We start from the raw sequence: 21,215 nt of genomic DNA on the forward strand, positions 1-21,215 counted from the left end.
GTGGTATTTTACGAAGAACTACCATTATGGAGAGCAGGAAGCTTAACGGCAAGTGTAACGAGTGACTAAAATAGGGGCGACGAGAGACAGAGGGGCGAACAAAGATAAGAATGACGAAAGATAGGGGCGACAAATGATGAGGGGGCGACGAGAGAGAGGGGGCTAACAAAGATAAGAATGACGAATGAAAAGGGGACAACGTGACGCAGGGGGCGAACAAAGATAAGAACGACGAAGGAAGGGGCGGTAAGAGATAGGGGTCCGGGGCAAACAAAGATAGGGGCGACGAGAGACAGGAGGCGAACAGAGATAAGAATGACGAAAGATAGGGGCGTCGAATAATAAAGGGGCAACGAGAGACAGGGAGCGAACAAAGATAAGAATTAAGAAGGATGGGTGCGATGGAAGATGGCAGTGACAAAAGATTAAAAGGGAGGCGAAGAGGGGGCGAATCAAGGTAAAGATGACGAAGGAAGGGGGAGGGGCGACGAAAGATAAGCACGAAATGAACTTACGATGAAGGTACTAGGGTGGATCAAAGGAGTCGTCAGGTGACCACCCCTTCAGAGGATCTAGAAAATATTCCCGCTACCTATGCCTTCTCACTCATAATTTCATGTACAGTCACTGTGGAAAGGCCATAGTCAGGGAGATAGAACAGGTGACACATACCCCAGCGCTACTAGGCTGACAAGGAAAAAATTTAGGCGAACTACAACTATCAATCTTAGGAGCTTGCTGCAAGGGCGAATTAAAGGCTTGAGGGGGCGATCATTCTTCTCTTGAGCCTCTCACAAGAGGGTTTTTTTTTTATTATTTATTTTTATTGACAAATTCACAAAGTTGGAACAAAATGTTTCAAACATTGTGGCATTTTATGAGATATCCAAGAGCTAAGAATTAGCAACCATGTGGAAGGTGACACAGCAGTGCTCTTCTTGCCTGTTTGGGAACTGCTCCACTGTTACCGACAGTCACATCTATTGGAATCAAAAATCAATGTATTTTGATTTTTGAGAAATCTATTAGTCTTTATTTTATTGAACTTAAACATCTTAGAATGATTGGTGTGCTACACAGTGGCGTAACCATAGGAGAGGCAAAGGACATTGCTCCCCCCAACCTTGGACGGAAATCAATTCATGGGGGGAGGGGGCCAAACATTGACGGCCAAGGGCACCTGTAGGAGGCAATTATCCCCCTGGTTTCAAATTTTATGCAAATGAAAATACATTTCGTTAAATGTTCTTGCTCCCTTCGCTAGCAATACCTACTTTTCTTAGCATCATCAAGTTCAGAACCGTAGCTAGGGGGCGGCGGGAGTCAGCCCTGGGTACCGAACAATCTAAGTGAAAAAAGTTGTAAAAGAGAGAGTGCCATGGCGCCCTATTAAATCAATATTGTTTTCAGTTTGCAAGAAAATGGATCTAAAAATTTTCTTACTAGCATTGCTCGCAATGTATTTTCTTTTCTGTAACGCATTGTAATTTACCAGAGAGAGAAGTAAGACCTCTGTTTATTAACTTTGTCTAAAATGCATGTACAATTGTTTGGAAGAAAGGGAGACTGCACTTTGAGAGAAAATTTGTGTAATTTAGATTACACATGTTGCGTTTGTATTTTATATTTCACGTCGCTCCATGTTACATCAGTGGCGCAACCGCAGGGGGTCAGGGAGGCATTGCCCGCCAATCTTGGGGGGAAAAAAATTCTAGGTGAGGGGCAAATATTGACAGACAAGGGCACCTTCAGAGGGGCAATTGTACCTTTCGATGTCAAATTTCATGCAAATAAAAATTCATTTTGTAAAATTTTCTTGCTCACTTCGCTTGCAATCCCTCCTTTCCTTACTTTTGCCAAGTTCCGAGCCGTAGTTAGGGAGTTACTGGTCGAAAATGTCTGCATCTCCGCTAGCGCCGCCCTCAACACTTCTCCCGATCTTTCGGCCTCGCAAGGAATTGGACACACGGTATATGTTAAATGTAAAAAAATAATTATATTGTAAATACATTTATCATGCATTTTATGTCTTTAAAAAAAATTACACTAGGCTGGGTCTCCCAATATTTTAGTTACGAAAGTGATTTTATGACATATGGTAGGACTGTAGTTTGTGAGGGAAGTGTGTTGGGCGCCGAAATTTCGGGGGATGGGGGCGCCGTAATGGCTGCCCGCTCACTCCGAGATAACTTCTTTCATCCGCCACTGTAACTAAAGTACATTGACAATATGATCATAATTATCGGAAAGGTTGGTGAAGATGAGGTTATCGTCTATTGTTTTATAGATCTTAGTCTTGTTGGCGTTTCCTATAGAATTCCTATGCAACAAAAATTTCTGCAGATGCTGCGTACTTATAAATGTAAGCAAAAAAGCAGCATTTGCTATGACACTATAAATCCGCCAAAAAATGAAAAATTGTGTATGGTTTATGAACTTTTTCTGTTGTTTTTATATTGTCGAGATCTGTTATGGTGAAATAATGTACCTCTGCTACCTTAGCCTGAAGGCTAGATGCACGTGATTGTAGAACCAAATACATTTGTGCCGATTGTAATTTTACATCTTACTCTTCGAATTTTCACGTTCTTGTGTGTGTAGAATGAAATTTTGCTAAAGACAAGTTGTGAAAGTGAATGTTCATAATAATTAACGGATTATACCTATATATTTAAAAGAAAAACACAAGTTTCAAAAGGAAAAATCATGATGATAAACATGTCTGGAAAGATTTCATTTTTGGACTGGAAAACCTGGAAATGTCAGGGAATTTCATAATCAAAGAATCGTAGCAATCCTGCTTCATTTTCACTGGTGGGGGAGCCGAGGTTCCAGCAACTACTCATGATGTACGTAGTCCCTAGTAGTAAGCAAATGGGGATATCCACCCTAATCTACCCATCAAATACCATCCTGCCCTTTGTTTTTGTATGCTTTTCATTTTTCTTCCTTTGCGAGAGGTGGTCTGTGCAGACTCTTTTAAGACTTACACTAAAATGCAAAAACAGATCTTCTAGCGAGATTATTGTAAAAAAATATCCACACAATTTATGGCTCACCCTCAATTTGCATACACAACTTGCACCCATCCATTTGTTGGGCTGACGTAAATGCTAAGAGCGCCTAAAATATATTTCTCCCCGTGTTCTATCTATCTATATATGGTGTAAAATATTACCTTTATCTCGTTAGCTAAAGGTAGGAGTTGGGCTGATGTATTGATGGCCTTGTTGGGCTACCCGATCTGCTCTAAATGGAAACCGTATGTGGGATGCTGAAGGTGGATGTAGTTTATACGGAACTGATGTCTCTTTAGGGCCCACTCTTATCCAAATATAAGCTAGGCAGGAGAAAAGAAGCGTGTTGTGTAGGTGGGATGTCGTTTTCTTTCCAAGGAAGGGTTTCCTAGCTTCTACCAGATAACTTGTCGTCAGATGGGTCAAGTAGGTGATTCATCAGCCCTTATGTAGTAGCAGTAATATTTCCTGTTGTAAGCTATATTTAGTTGGTGTGCTGAGGCTCGGAAATAATTGTTCACAGTAGAACATAAGCCGAACTCCATGGTAGAGTGGTTATCACAGCATGCTATGATGCCAGGGGTCCCCGGTTCGAATCCCGGCCTGGGCATGAGTGTTCTTTGTGGGTGTCCCTTCTTCAATTTCATCATATCATCACTCTTCCTCATCGTCGCGATTAGCCAAAATCGGAAGAAAAGCGAGGTAAAATAACATAATTAAATCCAATCACAGTAATACCAGTGATGAATGGGACTTGATGCGCTGACCATGTGTTACCCAATGAAGAAGCCACTTGGCAAGCCCTGGCCCATATGGGGCTGTTGCACCATGGGGTTTAGTTAATACCAATTACTCTATATATTAAACACCATTGTAAAAATGTATTTTTGTACTTTGATATTTCTTTATGAAAATAGCATTGATTACCAAACAAATATTTTTATATATATACAAGGTGGTTATAATTAAAGTGACGGTGTTCAGAGTGGTACAGCACGGGCTGTAATGAGAGTAGCAGTCTGAAACTTCGTAGATATGATAATGAAGCAATGCGCTCGCGAATTATGGAAAAAAAAAAAAATAGTTCCAATTCTCGCCACCAGGGTAAAAAATGGCGCTGTAAGCAGTCAAAACGTGGAATTTTCCGTAACTCTGACGTCAAAGTCGGTGACATTGCCTAACCATTGTGTGATCTCCCTGGTTGTTGTTGGTGACGCTTGTTGCTTTTTCCTTTAGTAATGTTCATGTAATTCGAATAGTGAAATTGTAGGGATATTTTATTACAAAGAGTATTGTTTTCTGCGATTTATAGTGTCTTTCCTGTAACTATACCAAGTTTTGACTGCTTACAGCGCCATTTTTTACCCTGGTGGCGAGAATTGGAACTTTTTTTTTTTTTTGCATAATTCGCGAGCGCATTGCTTCATTAGCATATCTACGAAGTTTCAGACTGCTACTCTCATTACAGCCCGTGCTGTACCACTCTGAACACCGTCACTTTAATTATAACCACCTGGTACATATGATGCAATATTTCCTCCAATATGATACAGTTTCTTCTCTTCTAATGCATGAAATTAAAGTGAACAAGAGTTGTATTATCTATTCATGTGTTAATATATATCTGAAGAGTATTTTCAGTGGGTTATGCACAATAATGGTTTATTTCGTTATGTTAAAATTTCTTTTTTTTGGCAGAATGTTTAATGCGTCTATCTCTGGTTCTCTTGATCACCATGAGCTAGAGTCATTATGTGATAAATTAATTTATCCCTACATAAAATGTGAACTATGGGTATTTTTCCATCCCATGCAATAATGCTGTTATCACTAGTTAACGTGACAAGAAGTCAATTTTTGAAAATTGATTTTAACATTTTCCACCCAAAGAAGCTTTCAATAGAAGAAAAAATGTTTTTTGTGGACCCATGGACATAGGTCTAAGGAAGAGATTAGTGAAATGTTTTGTGTGGAGTGTAGCACTATATGGTGCAGAAACCTGGACGTTGAGAAGAAATGAAGAGAAACGACTCGAAGCTTTTGAAATGTGGAGATGGCGAAAAATGGAGCGTGTAAAATGGACGGACAAGGTAAGAAACGAAGCCGTACTGAAAAGAGTTGGTGAAAAAAGATCTATACTGGAGACCATCAAGAAGAGGAAAAGAAACTGGTTAGGACACTGTCTAAGAAGAAACTGCCTGCTAAGAGATGCCTTGGAGGGAATGGTTGAAGGAAGAAAAGTCCGTGGAAGAAAGAGATATCAGCTTATGGATGATATTAAATTAACTGGGTCGTATGCTATTACGAAGCGTAAGGCAGAGAACAGGGAAAGCTGGAGATTGCAGTGAAAAACCTGCCAATTAGGCAGAAAACAGTGCAAAAAATTCAATTTAAGAACTACATTGTACTTAATTTTTGTAAATTATATTATTAATGGTAATAGTAATGCTTGCTTTTCATTACAGAATGTGCTAATTAAGAAAAATGAAGACACTGGCGAAATGACAGCAGTTGTTGGAGATTTTGGATTGGCAGCTAAAATTCCAGATCCATTGTAAGTTTTTGCTCGGTGTGGCTGTGTTTCAAAACCAAACAATATGTAGTTCATTTCAGTGGTTCCTTCTTTCAAATCTATTGTCTAACTATACAAACAAGACATTTGTTAAACTTCACTACTTGAAAAAAGAAAGAATGTGCTCTTTATGCTATTAAATAATACATAAAAGTGTAAGACAGTATCTTACCACATAGTACTTTTTAGTTGTACAGTTATTGTATAATTATCTAATTAATTACCATTTTGTTGGTTGGTATTTCTCATGCAACTACATTTTCTGACAGACAATTTAATTTAAGTGCCCTTTAGAAATGTATAGGGAGCTGAAATTCTGCAAAGCTGTACAGTAGGATGTACTAACAATATTTATTCATTGATAATTATTATAATTACATTTATAATTGTTGTGTGATAATAATAATTATTATTATTATTCGTAACTAAATATTCAATAATTTAATGCTTACACCCTACCTTGTTTTAAGAAATGAAATTTTACTGATGCTAGTCATGGGCATCCTGGAAAGGGGGGGGGGGTCAAGGGGGTTCCATGACCTGTCCCTGGAAAATGAGTGTCCATCTAAAAAGTATATACTTCACACATAATTTCATTTCAGTAACAGTAATTTATGTCAACTATTATAAGTGTGTTGAAAGAACATGAGAATTTCAGACTGAAGCAGTGTTTTTTGAAGGAACATCACTATTATGGGGAAAAATATGGATCACCTGGAAAAAAAAATTACCTTGCTTGCCCCTCCCTGGAAAAAATCCTGCAGACGACCATGATGCTAGTGCAGAAATTGTCAACTGCTTCATGGATTCTTGAGCTTGCATTCCATAAAGCGAAGTGAATGAACATGGCTATTGACAAGTTGCCTGGTAATACTTATTCATTCAACTCTATATGTTCATTTAGTTGGACTCTTGGTCTGTATGAATGCTGTAAAAGTTTTCCACAGATTGCTGCACTTCTGTCAGCCTTAACAACCAGAGTGCAATGTAGTTGCAAACCTTTACAGTCTTGTGGGAAGGGACAGCAAATTTGTGTTCTTGTTTTATCACTGATGTCATTGTAAGGAATACAAAATTGTGTGCATTCTTACAACCGAGAATATTTTTCCTTTGTGTAAGAATTTTACTATTATTTCCTATTATTAATTTTGTTCTTCATATTTCAGGAGTCGGTATCGCCTGCCCACTGTGGGTTCACCGTATTGGATGTCCCCAGAGTGCTTGAAGGGAGAGTGGTATAATGAGAAGTCCGATGTGTTCTCCTACGGCATCGTTTTGTGTGAACTTATAGCACGTGTGGAGGCAGATCCGGATATTCTTCCTCGTACTGAAAACTTTGGACTGGATTACATCGCCTTTAGTGAGATGTGTGGACCGTGCCCTCCAGAATTCCTCAAATTAGCCTTCTCTTGTTGTACAGTAAGTATAAGTATTTTTTTTCTTTTGCTGGAATTCTTCATTTTGGTTGCACTGTCTTTGAAATGTTCCACAGTACTTTTATTGTATTTTTGCTTTTGTTGCAAGTAGTACCAAACACATAGAATAAACAGTAATGTACTGGTACATGTTTTGACTTTCTTGATAGACGCTATAAAGCAGATAAGTTAAGTTATAAGCAGTATTGCCACTTGACTGAATCACTTTGCCATTTTTCTCATTTTTGAGGATGTCAGAAGCAGAATGGAGCGTACAGAGTGTTAGCGTTTATATACAAGTAAGCTACATAACTAATATTTTTGTGACTTTGTAAAATTTGGGTTTATTGACAACAGCAAATATGCATTATTTCATGGTTTGGAAACAACCTACCTGCGTAATCTTCAGAAACATATTTACACTTTATCAGCAGTATCATAAAACAAAATGTTCACGTACATAACTATTAGACATAACATGTGTAATAACTTTTTTACTTTGAGAAATCTCTCTTTCCTCTATTGAAAGAATAATTATTCTTAATGGTGCCTACTGCTTGTTGCACTTATACCTCATTGAAAGACTTCAAGTTGAAGAAATATAGTGCTGGTTCACATACTATGTGATTTGTTTTTGTTTTTGAAGTAAAAAAGTGTTTTTGGTGAATACTTATACCGTAAATGATCTGTTTGTAATTCTTCCTGCAGCATTCAACAGAATCTACAAGTGAATTTTATTCCCTTTCTAAAAAAAAATTATTTATAATAGAAGAATTATCTGATATTGAATTTCCACAATACTTTATTTCATCGAATAATAGTAACAGTTTCGGCCTCCCCAATGGCACAGTGGTAGCGGCATCACCTTGTAATCAAGGGGTCCCAGGTTCAATACCTGGCGGAGGCACATAGTGGTTCGGATCCCACTTTAAGCTGTAGGTCCAGTCCTGATTAGCTTTACTGGGCATAAAGTGGACTTATAACACCAAATCAATCAATCAGTAGTAACACTTTTTCTTTCTTTCAAAAAGTCAAGTGCAGCCATTATATAAAGTTTTTTATGTGCTGGTTTTACCTGTACTTAAAAATAATGTATTACTAAAATGGCTTTGGTGCATGGAATACTCATGTGAATATACATTAAAATTGAAAATAGTCCAAATGCCACATTTCGTTGTGACAGCGCACATTCTTCTGGTCTGAATAAGTTAGCATATTATTTGTTATTGCTTTGTGCATTATAGTCAAGATATTACACTTGAGAAAATTGACTATGTTGTAAAGTATGAACTTACAAAATTTAATCTACTGTGTCCAAAAATTTTGCATAGTTATCATTAGTTTCACTGTCTCATGTGTTGATGTGACGATTACAGGATGAAAGGTTATCATTCAATTGTTGGATTGAAAAAACAATGTGCAATGATTATGTGGTAAAATATGGTAACCTTTCTTGTCATAATACCACATGTCTTGTTTGTATAAAGTAGACCACCTGCCAGTCTTCATTTTGTCAGATTGGTGACTTCCTGGTTTTATCATTGATGTCAGAGAGGAATAGTCATTGTGAGAGAATAAATGGTCTTTCAGTTCTGAGCACCTTGTTGGTTTTGCTAAGTAAAATATTTGTTGAGTATGTTGTCTTGCACTATTTCATTTTATTCATCTAAGGTAACTTTCAGACCAAAATGACAAGCGACACGACCACAAACTACACATGCCCTACTAACAGAGAGGCGACAAATACATGCAGCTTTGAAAGTGGATCAGTCGTGGGTGACACGCAACCAACAATCATCATGTGCAGCTTGTCGTGTAACCCTGGTACGAAATGGTGCATTTTCTCTGAAGTGTAGCTCGTGGACTGTCTACTTGTCGGATTGGTCTGAAAGGTCCCTAAGGCTAATTATACATTTTGTCTCTAATTGTGGTGCTTTTTTCTTTTTCCAGTTTGAGCCTAAAAGCCGTCCTTCGTTCAAGGAAATAGTGCAGAAGTTAGCGAGGATAATTGAGGAGTACGAGAAAAGTTGCCAGGTCGAACAAGAGCTTCTGCTTGCTAAAATGGCTGGACCAGCTGGTGCAAAGAGTGAAGAGACCATCACAGTAGTTAATGCAGACAAAACTGTATTAAGGAAACGTAAGAACCAACCATGTTACTGCTGTAGCATATTTATGTTCATGTTATGTTCATTGTTGCACTAAATCTGTGGTTCCTGTGTGTTCTGCTCAGCATGCTAAAATTTGTTTTTCATGCATTTGTCAATATTTTTTCTAATTCTTGAAGCTTTCAGGCAAATGATGAAGAGGTTTTCTCGAGATATCAATCAGGTGATTTCTGGATAGACTTCAGAGCTTTCGAGAGCTAACACCACTCTCATCTTAAGAGATTGTAGTTCGGAAACCTATCCGGAAATCACCTGATTGATATCTCGAGAAAACCTCTTCATCAATATTTTTCTAGTCTTTTTTAAAACTAGATAAAATCACAACATGTATTTCCTAATTTTTAGACCAACCATGGTTTCCTTAAGGAATGGAAGTGAAAAAAAAACTTGTCCTGATCATGTTCCTGCAGTGATCAGCTGAAGTAGCTGCAAGGAATGGCTGATCAGTGCAGGTATATGATCAAGTTTTGACACTTTTTAATTTTTTTGAACTAGTTTAACCATGTTTTAAACCTCCCATAGCTTTTCTTTTCCTTCAATTCCTTCAAGGACCCTGTTTGGTTCAGAAATTTTGAGAACAAGGTATGTGTTATGATTTTATCTTTTTTCATATGTTGATGACACATGCTGTGAAATACTACCTTTTAAAGTCTTTTTGACTTGCACCATAAAGGAAAGTAATTATTTGGACCAGTAATACCTATTTGTAAGTAAACTTGGGTAATTTTATAAGGAATAATTGTGCTTGAAATCAACACAGCACTTGCATTGGTTATCTGTTCATTGTACTAATGACTGACTGCACACTGCATTTAATTTGATTTGGTGATGGTAGGGATACTGCTCCTAGTGTTTCTTGCATGTTTTTTGGCTTGCGATTTGGATTGTTTCTGTTCTGTTTTGTAAATATTTGAAGTGTGCATGAATAAACAGGAGTGACTATTTAGAAACTGTGTGACAGGTTCTGTTGTTAAGAGCAGGGTTGGCATTTTCCCCGGTTTCGGGTTTTTTCAGATAAAACCCAGCTAAAACTGGCTTTTATTGTTTTTTTCATGTTATGTTTATAAATATATATATTTTAAAAATGAAATACATTTTTCCCTGATAGTAATATATTTGAACATTCAATTTGTATTGTTTTAGTTAACTGAATCAAAATCTATTTAATATTTTCTGTTAACATTGTTAAGAATTGGCAATCAAGGTCTCGCATTGAGGGTCCAGGCCTACCTACCGACTGCCTGTCACCCTCCCACCTGTTCCTACTCCGAGGTGGGAGATCGTACAACCAATTACAAGGTGACATGTGGTCAGCAGGATGAACCCCCAGTCGTCGTCGTAGGTTTTCATGACCGGGTTACGCTACGCTACTCATTCGTAGCTCCCCAATTTAAACATGATGGTGAGTGTTCACTAGTCTCATACACAGGCCGAAATCTCAGGACAAAAGCTGTTACGTTTCCCCAAGGAGACTCAATCCCGCACGGATCCCATAGCTGGAGCCCAAAGCATGACCGCACAGCCACAGTGCGGGACAAATTATTAAATTACCTAAAATACTATGTTCTGAAAAATTTGACTAACAGTTTGATTCTACTCCTGCTGGATAGCGTAACAGTTAATATATCTGTGATCAGTTCCCAGGGTTGCACATTGCAATACTATACTAATACTTGATAGCTGTGGTGGTTTAGTTACCCTCCATTGCAGAGTGGTTAGCACAGCATGCTGCAATCCCAGGGGTCCTGGTTTCGAATCCTGATTCAGACGTGGATATTTGTGTTTTTGTCCCAATGATAATACAGAGAAAATTGAGAAAATAGAAAAAGGAGATACTACTGCATAGCGGTATTACTTTTATTATGTAAAAAAAAAAAAAAAAAAAAAAAAGTAGACAGGCTGGCTGACTGCCATGCAAAAGACCCAGGTTCGAATCTTGGGGTGGGTGATCTAAGATCGAAATTTTTCCAGTCTTGTCCCTGCATAAAACAGATGTGGAAATCACCCAACCTCAAATCAGTGGGTCCTGGGGGGTAAAGGCAGCCAGAGTTTGGTTGTGATCACATCACCTCCAAAATGGCTACATCAAGAATATGTCGGGGCCCTACCCACGTATCCTCTGAATGTGCCTTCATGGCATGGTGCTATATGAGGGTGGCCACTCTAGGACCATGATAAAATTCAAGTACTAGGGTGAATCAAAAAGTAAGTTACACCCGACCCGTGTTCCTGTACTAAGAGAGAGAAAATAATCACGCTTGGTGGCAACACTGTCTGGAATGTTTTCTTTACACACCAGAAGCAGCCGTGCTTCAGCTGGTTTAGTATGCAAGTAGTCACAGTGTGAATGCAATCGTTGTTGCTAACCGCCGCGTGAAAATTAAAAAGGTTGCAAGTGAACTGAACATATCCTATGGTAGTGCGTCTATGCTGATTCATGATCAGATGGGTTATCGTAAACTGTGCTCTCCTGGATGCCATGCTTGTTAACCGACGGCACAAAAATCAACGTTTTGATGCTGCACTGTCATTATTCCACGTATGATCCGCAGTTTCTGAGCAAAATCATCACAGGAGATTAGTCCTGGGTGCACCAAAACACTCCCGAGACAAATATGGCATCCATGGAATGGGGAGACAAGGATTCGCCACCACCAAGAAAAGCCAAAACCTAATTAGGACTGTAGCTACAGTTAAAAGCCGGATCCGAACCACTATGTGCCTCCACCGCGTATCGAACCCAGGACCCAGGATGTTACCACTGCACCATCGGGGATGCCCTTAATGGGATTGGGATTTAATAAATGTTGCAATTTTTTAAAATTTCTGGAGTAAAATTCACGGAGCCAATTATTCACGCATAATTCCCAGAATTCAAGGAATTCCCGGTGAGTAACCACCCAGGATATGCAAGGGGAACTTTACCTTTACCTGCTATACAACATAGGGTAGCTGCACACCCACTTTTAAATCTGCTTCAATACAGTTTGTTCACAGTTGTGTTTTTACATTATTTTTGTGGATGTTTCAAATTTAAATATCTCCTCAGTGTATTAACCATGCCAAAATTTTGGTTGACATATTATTAAAAAAAAATATTTGTCAAACCATAGCTTAACAAATGCCCTAAAATATTTAAGTCTCTTTTCTTAATGTCCAAAAATTTAGTTTAGGCAGATATTTGAAAGTGGCATCAGAATTTGGAGCTACCTCAGAATATGAAAAATCAATTTTTCATTCACCATCTTGAAATACTTTCAACAAATGCAAATTCAAAATAAAATCATTCCCTGGGTGTATCTATTTGTGACATGAATTTCAGCTTAAAAACTCTAAAATTGCTAGATATTGTGGTCTCAAAATTGGTGACCCTTCCGAAACCCCACACTATCTTACAGTTTTTTTATTTTTTTTATTAAAAACTTCAAGCTCAACAAGTAATGTCCTAACGTAGCTGAGACTTGGTTTTCTTAATTGACGAAAATTTAACCTCAAATATTTGCATAACTTGAAGCTCTCGCAAGGCATGTTAAAGCAGTCTGTCATCCACCATCTTTAAACATGTTGACAATTTTTTCTCAAATACAATATGACACCAATCCTTTAAGTTATCTTGTAACTCTAAAAATTGCAACTCAAAAGATTTAAATTTATGGCAAATCTATGTTCGCGATTTTACCACCAGTCCTCTTTTAAACTATGAAATATAATTTCAAAAGTTTTACTGCAAAATTGCGGACAGACGGATTATCTACAATGACCAAGTTTAGTTCCTTATACTCCGAAAATGCATTGTAGACAATTTTGGGGAAAAAGAGAGCATGGTATAGAGCATGCATGCAACGTGAGGAAAATCAGATTTTCATTCACCATCTTGAAACACATTGTTCAATTTCACTCATATGTAATACCATTGCACATGTAATACCATTGCAGTCTGTCAAGTTTTCTAGCTGCGGAAACATGTTATCATGGTCACTAAATAGTTTACTTGTCTTTCTTTGCCCATCCACTCCACCCATGCTCCTCCTAAATCGTGCATTAGGTTTTGATAATTTTATTGTGAATTTACAGTGCAAGTAATGTCATACACAATGCTCCTGAAAGTTTTGCACAAGCTCGAAATTGTAGTCTCTAAAAAGGTTTGAAAATGTCAAAAATGGCCAAAATATGAAAGTATACGTATGCATTGTATTTACTTGAGTACCCCACATCTCCTATATTTAAGATAAAAAGAAATCGTGGTAGATTATGAGTGCTCGACTTCTTGGACATAGAGCTCCTAACCACAAATAACATTTATCCTACATGGGCAAGCAACCCATTACGTTCAATCAATGCACTGAACTGGAAGGATGGAGGGGTCACTGTCTCAGTGGAAGGCATTGGAAAGATAACAGAACATTTGCACACATACTAAATTTTGAGAAATTAAATTAATTTGAAAAGTGTTTGGTTTAATTATACCACAATTAACTTTATTCTAAGAGGTGCATGTAAAAAAAAGGGCCGAAAAATTTAAAAAAAACAAGAAAATGATAGAAGAAATTTATCGTGAATGATAAGCAAGTACATACCTTGGCTATTTTTCGACTTAGTCACCATTAACCTCCAGACATTTCTGATAGTGTGGCACAAGCTTCCGTATACCTTCTGCGTAAAAATCTGCTGCCTGAGAGTGCAGCCAGCCCAGAACTGATGTCTTGAGCACGTCACTGTCGTTGAAATGCTGCAATGCAAGCCACTTTCTCAGGTGAAGAAAAAGAAAGAAATCGCTGGGGGCAAGTTCGGGGCTGTAAGGGGGGTGATCGAATAGTTCCAATCAAAATCTTTGAATTGTCTGAACAGTACGAGCAGCTGTGTGTGGGTGGGCATTGTCATGAATCAGAAAAATTCCAGAGCGTATCATTCCTCTCCGCCGATTTTGGATGGCACGTTGCAGATTGTTCAGTGTTTCGCAATACACCTCTGCTGTAATTTTTCGTCCTGGTTCCAAGAATTCCACAAAAATCACACCCTTTTGGTCCCAAAACACGGTTGCCATGATTTTGTGAACTGATGGTGTTCGTTTGAATTTCTTTGCTTTAGGAGAACCAGAGTGCCGCCATTGCATTGACTGCTGCTTCGACTCCCCAGTGGTGTACGATGTCCACGTTTCATGGCTCAATGAGCATCAACAAACTCAGTTGCGAAGTAAATGCTGAAGGGGTCACATCGCTCTCCTGAAGCAACATTGCCAAGTGTACTTCTGTTTTTGCCAGTTGTCAATTTGCATGTTTGCGTGTGAAACTCCCTTGTGTAGGACTACATGAGTAGTTGTCTACCAGTAACCTCCGCTGATTTCTGGTTCTGAAAATATCGTTATCCGAGAAGACACTCTCGCGGTTTACAGTACGTTTAGCAACATGTGGTGTACCTAACTCTCATTTTCTTTTGTCCCGCGAACAACGTTCGGTACCTTGCAACTCGAAAATGGCAGATTTCAGTTGAAGAAAATTCAACTGATTGCTGATTTGCAGTTTCCCAGCTGCCAGTTGGAGTAGCGTTCAGTATAGGTTTAAACATCATTACTGACTAGCCTAAAGTGATCAGATGTCCCATATTAGCTGGGACAGTCCCTTTTTTTGAGTCTGTCCCAATGTTTTTGGAACGTATAGTGGGATGGCAAAAGTCCTATATTAGCTGGGACAGTCCCTTTTTTTGAGTCTGTCCCAATTTTTTTGGAACGTATAGTGGGATGCCAAAATTCCCTTTTATTGTGACAATGAATTATCGGCATAGAATAAGGGGTGCGATGGAGAAAATAACAGCAATTTGTGTGTTTATGTAGCTTTGTACACAGTGCTTGAAGTGCATGGGATGTTATCCCCCAGTTAAGAAAACTTGTAAAACATCCCTCCAGCTAAGATGATTTGCATAGGCATCCCCAAATACTGCATTGTCTTCATGTTGGTCCATGCAAGCATCGTCCTCCCCTAGGCTAGAAATTTCCACTTTGCTTATACACAGTCATTCTACATGTTAATATTATTTTTTGTTTGCAGTGAGGTTGCATTTGTATGCATGTATTATTGATTTTGCATCTTTTGTAACTTTTGGAGCAGTTTTGCCCTACATGTATTAAGACTTTAATGTTAGTACTTACATGGGTGTAGCTTTGGGCCTAATTAGGAGGGGGGGGGGCAGAATTTAACTTGGGGCTTAACTTTGGTGTAGCAGACATGAAAAGTTTTGTATCCCATAAGTGGAAATAACAACTTACATTTACATCACAAATATTACTTTGTTTCTCAGGTCCCAGGAGGTTAACAAAAGTAATAAACCTGAAAGTTTTGGGGGCAAGTGACCCCATCCCCCTGCCAAGTTATGCCTATGGTACTTGAGATGCTAATATTGTAAAGCAAAATATAGATAATGAACAAGGTAGTGATATTATAGAATGAGTAAAAAGGAAACATTTTTTTAACTAATTTATTAATTTATAGAAGCAACAAATTATATAAACGGTAAGAAAATTGCACATTGCTGCTTTAAAATAAATTGTTTTTTTATTAATAAATCCAAAAAGGGAAGGCAGATTACTTTATTACCACATGTGCTCTAGTATTTCGCTTTCATATGCATTACTTTTGTTGTTATTGCCATTGAGATGGAAGCAGGGGTGCTGACGTAAATACAAGAGGTGTACAAACACCACATCACACCTCTCCTGGCACATACTACATGCTTCCGATGTATGGCAATGTGAATAACTCAACAGCAATAAACCAAAGGATATAACCATGAAAGAAAGAAAAAACTGGCCATACGAGGGAAAAGCATATCTGGCAGGAAAGCCCGACGTACTTCCGACGTCCGCCGCAAGATGTAACGAGGAGACACTATGACGCACCAGTTTGCTGAGCACCGTTGCCCTGTGTAGACGTGGAGCTTTGCTGTGCCGCACGTTCTTTGTGTTGACAAACGTTTGCTGCGAATTTTGCTATGGCGGATCATAAGGAACACAGAGCGTGTGTGAAATTTTGTTTTCTATTAAGGAAAACTGCAACTGAGACTGTAGTGATGCTTCAAGAAGCATTTAAGAAATACACCCTAGGTAAAACGCAAGTGTATGAGGGGTTTGCACATTTCAAAAAGGGGGAAATGTCAGTGGAAGACCAACCGCAATCTGGACGACCTGCCACAGCAAGAAATGACGAAAACATTGAAAAAGTGTGAAATGCTGTTTACGAAGATCGTCGTCGTACTATTGAAGAGATTGCTGAGATGACATCTTTGTCTTGGAGTTCGTGCCAGCGAATTTTAACAGAAATTGCATGAAAATGTGCGACGAAAACGTCCAGAAATGTGGAAGCATGCCGACTGGTTGCTCCACCACGACAATGCCCCAGCCCACACTGCTGTGTGTGTCCAACAGTTTTTGGCGAAAAACAAAATGCCCGTTGTTCCTCACCCTCCCTTCGTATTCACCGGACCTTGCACCTTATGATTTTTTTTATTCCCCCCATGAAGAACGGGCTCAAAGGCAAACACTTTGCCGATATGGCTGAAGTTCAGGAACATGCGCTTCAGGCCTTGAATAATATCGCAGTTGAGGACTTCCAAAAATGTTTCAAACAATGGGAACGCCGTTTTAATAAGTGCATCACGTCAAATGGACAATAGTTTGAAGAAGACTAAAGTATTTGTAACTCAAAGTTAATTAAACTCATCTTTTTTTACATATTCCGGCAATTTTTTTTGGCAAATTCCCGTTTCTTTGGGTACACCCTCGTACAATATTAAAATTTAGCCTTTATAAATGGGAAAACACAAGAGAGAAGTAAAAGTGTGGGGGAAAAGTAAAAGCAGGAAAAAATAAAATAAAATAGAAAAGCTGCTATTGATTAATCTGGCTGGTGTAGTTCTTGCAGCATCATTAACCCCCTCAGTGTTCAAAAGAAAACTTTTGTTCAGTTTTACACTTCAAAGTAGTTTAGTTCTTTCTGCACATAGAAAATCCTCTGTTAGCAGGGCCTTTGTAAATTATTTGTAAGTTCAATGTATATTTGTGGTCTCATTTGATATTCAGTATAGCCGTACAACTGAATACATCATATCCAAATTCTATAAATGGATGCATCCATACATTAAACTTCAAATGTGCCACAATTGTAAATTATGGTTTAGGTAGAAAGAATCTTATTTTATTGAAACAACAATTTTCACAAAGGATGTGAAATTAATAGAAATTTTAATTTATGAAAAAAGTACTTTTCCTTCCAGGAATTTTTTGTGCATGGCTATATTTTTGCTAATTCTCATTCATTACTCTAGTTCTGTGCATGTGTTGCAATGCTACACCCTCCATTTTAATGGTTTTTTTTTTCGTATCGTCACCAAGCTTTTATGGTAGTGCAAGTAGCAATGTAGTTGATTGGTTGAATTTTTCTCCTGTCATGTAGTGTGTTTCAGATTTTTCTTTATGCACAAGAAAACATCCGACTAAAATTAAAATGATTCTAACACTGAAAGAAATGGCTTAGCATGTATGCACCCCAAAGGCTATATAGTGTCTGTTATACCGTGGATTTAAATAAAGTGTTTGGTTATATGTATGATAATGTTAAATTTCACATTCTTAGGTTTAAAATACATTCTTGTGATATCTTAATTAGGTAAGTTAGAAAAGTGGAAGTTCAAGAATTGTTGGGGATGCTGTACTTAGATGAAATCATGGACACAGTCAAAAATGATGACAGATGAAACGTCGAAGCAGACAATGATGATGACTGTTTGTAAGGTTAGGTTGGAAAGGAATCTTGCATAAAGTGAGGCAAAGGCTTTCGTTACAACAGTAAATGGTAAGGCAGGCATTTTTTTTTTTCAATATATCATGAACGCTTGTATTAACATAGAATTAATATACCTGTGGGCTCCTGCATAGCCAAATGATTAGCACGTTAGCCTTTGGTGTGAGCTGCCCCAAGGTCGATTGTATGTGGAAGCCCCAAGAAGCAAGTTTACCCATTGTCATGCCGAAAATTGGGCAGCTACTTGAAATGAAGTAGTATCGGGCTCTGGTCTTCAAAGGGACTCGATGTGCCGACCAACACAAAACCCAATGAAAAAGATGCTTTGGGAGGCCCTGGCCCTTAGAGGGCTGTTGTGCCATGGCATTTAGTTTTAATATACCGTAAATTATTTTATGTCATATACATGTATTTTCTTGTACTTCAATATGTATTTGGAAACTTGGCTCTACATATACACCTGATATGTAGACATGTTGTCCAGTACAAAAATTCCAAAATGAACCTGAATTTTGAACCATATAGTAGAGTGCAAGCAACATAACTGAGAAGTTTTCCATTTACAGTTTAAATGCAAGTAGTAGACTCCATGACAGTCTTACCATTTACACTATGGAAACTGTAATATTATAATGCACTCTTCCTTAGTTCTTACGGTGTGAAAAGTGTGAGAATAGTCATTGCTTTCCTAATCACAGGACCAATTGTAAACATAAATACTTGATAAGGATTTTAGGGAACACGTCATGTTAAGTCATTTATTTATTGTTTTCACCTTTCACTTTATTTGTCGTTACGTGTCACATGTGTGTTGTAGAATTTTGTAGGAAGGCTTCCAGGCTGTGGATGTCTCTACTTTGTTCCTAGACTTACATGTGTGTGACTCATTTCGGTTGTGTCTCCAACAGCAATGGTGAAACCACATAGGACTAGAAGTGTTTGGCAGAATGCTACTTCGTCTCCACCGGGACTTGCCTATCTAGCAATGCAAAGTATAGACCTAGGCTCACAGAATTGTAAGAACCTTAACATTTCTGTGTCTCACTTCTGTAGCACTTTTAAATATTTCATATTGTAAATTATATATCTCTTCCCTCCACCCACCCTGCCACCAAACTGCAAATGCTTCATCCTTTTTGCTATACTTCTCCACAAATGGTAATGAATGGTATTTTTTTTTTTTTTTTTAGAGAATAGCATTTTTGAATATTTACACTTGTGCCTCATCAGTGAAGTGAATTTTAATTTTTAAAAATATGTTTAATTTTCCATCATTTGTTTACATTTACTGCTATTATGCACTTTGTATAAGAACGGTATATTTGTGATTATATCTATTTTATCATGTGGTGATACACTGTCGCACAATGATGTGTCCAGCGTGTAGCACTCATAAGATTTTGCTTCAATACATTGACTCCTTCGCTGCAGGATTTTGGCATGCTGATAATAGAGCTTTTGCTGCATAGTTTTTTCGGGGAAATATTGAGAATTGCATAAATTTGTAAAAAAAAAGTATTGTAAAGTACTGATGTGAATTCTTCCCCTATTCTTTGAAAAAGTGCCATAGCTGGGAGTGAGTTATCCTTGGTGTTAGATTTTCATTGTTATTGAAGTGGGTACAGTGGCGTGCCCCAAAGGGGGAGCCAGGGGAGGGGTTTGGTAGGGCTCATAGCCCTTTCTTTTGGTTCATCATTCCTAAAGAAGAGAGCATGTTAAAAGCAGGAAAGATGGCAAAATGAGGACTAACTACTAAAAAATTGTATATGCACCTTCATCCCCTTTCAAAAATCTTGGGTACATCACTGATCCCTGTTGCCATTGTTGTTTACATACGCATGGCAGTACACGTTTTTCATTTGTTCAGAACCATAGCAAGTTATTTCTTTCGAAAATTATTCAGTTCACAGACTAGATGGCAGTATGTTCTGGTAATGCTTTGTCTTCTTTCTACACCAGCAGAGATGAGAATATTCTAAATAATCGAATGCAGTTGATTTCCTTAAGTTATGCATATTGAAGCAAATAGACTGAAGTCTCTTGCCGCAGTGAAAGAGTTAAGGGTTCTTGAAATGTGCTGAAGGGAAATGTACAGCTACTGCTCACGAGAAGATCTCCACCGGAAGTGAAGTGACGTAGGGACAGGCGACTCCACTATTAGCGTTGGGGGAGTGCACCCTGGGTCAGAAACACAAGCAGGTCTCGCTGTAAGCTGTAACAGGTGCAGTGACACAAGTCGTTGCTCTATACTTTCTTTGAAATACAGGCTAAATAATGTACAGAATAATCAATACAAAAATATTCTGTACAGTGAAAAAGAAAATGTCAACCAATGAGAAATAAAGTCATAATTCAAAAGTTAATAAAGTAAAGAAGACATCCATACTTACTGCATTCATGAGAGGTTGAGCCAGATTATCATCCCCGTCATCCTGTTTATGGCAGCTTGTTGTACTTTCTGAAGAACTGTCCTCTTTATGGTGGTAAACCGAAGTAATGTATGGCCATACTACTGCAGTGTGTTGTCGACGCGGAAGGTTTTTCGTGTGCCTCATTGGCCTGTAGTAATTCGTGCAGTTCAACTTTTCTCATATTTGTGTTGAATGGCATGTTATGATTTGTCAGCCACGTTACCATATCTTACTTCAGGCTATAGCTCGAGGGGACCTTATCCACTGACACAGTGTGGTAGGAACATTATTTATGATAACAACAGACCGACCAATGTGGTATATTTGGGACCAGCTTCTCTGTCAGCCACTTTTCGAAGTTTGAACTAGTTTTTTTTTTTTTTTTTTTTACCCATGGTAGTCTCCTGTGGAGTAGCCATTCAATTATATATCAGGCTTGCATTGAGAATGAACCCATTGCTGCAGTCTGTGTGTTCCACGGAAAATTATCTTTTTGTTGTATGACAAAAGTCTACGACAGATCGACACACTTTTGTCACTTATGTACATGTCACGAATTGAATTCCTGATGGCATTAATGTCAAAATCATCAAGAGTCGCATTACAGTGGAATGGCCTTTTCCTATGCTTTCCGGGGACACCAGTTTTCTCATCAGTGACCGATCATTCCGCTCCTACAAACCTGTTGCTGCAGACACACGCTTGGTGCTCTGTGTAACTGGCACCAAATATTGTTTTCCTTCAGATTCATGACTACTTTGCAGACAATCTATCTTGCTTCACTATGCACAGTAGCACCTTTCCTCCTTACACATGCTATAACTCCTACAATGCCACGAAAAA

At 38.3% G+C, this 21,215-nt stretch overlaps 1 protein-coding gene across 2 annotated transcripts in view; it reads left to right on the forward strand.

Moving 5' to 3' along the window:
• The window catches only part of cdi (serine/threonine kinase), a 221,834-nt gene that overhangs the window by 196,193 nt on the left and 4,426 nt on the right, over window positions 1-21,215 (forward strand). The window contains exons 5-8 of one of the 2 annotated variants that reach the window (XM_083133323.1): window positions 5,483-5,571; window positions 6,756-7,008; window positions 8,955-9,141; window positions 18,870-18,977. In XM_083133323.1, coding sequence (XP_082989449.1) covers window positions 5,483-5,571; window positions 6,756-7,008; window positions 8,955-9,141; window positions 18,870-18,977 — 637 coding nt within the window. The remainder of the gene's footprint in view (window positions 1-5,482; window positions 5,572-6,755; window positions 7,009-8,954; window positions 9,142-18,869; window positions 18,978-21,215) is intronic. The other variant, XM_083133327.1, reaches the window with a different exon arrangement.

Source organism: Lepisma saccharinum, chromosome 1, assembly GCF_977018435.1.
Source record: "Lepisma saccharinum chromosome 1, izLepSacc3.1, whole genome shotgun sequence".
NCBI classification, from domain to species: domain Eukaryota; kingdom Metazoa; phylum Arthropoda; class Insecta; order Zygentoma; family Lepismatidae; genus Lepisma; species Lepisma saccharinum.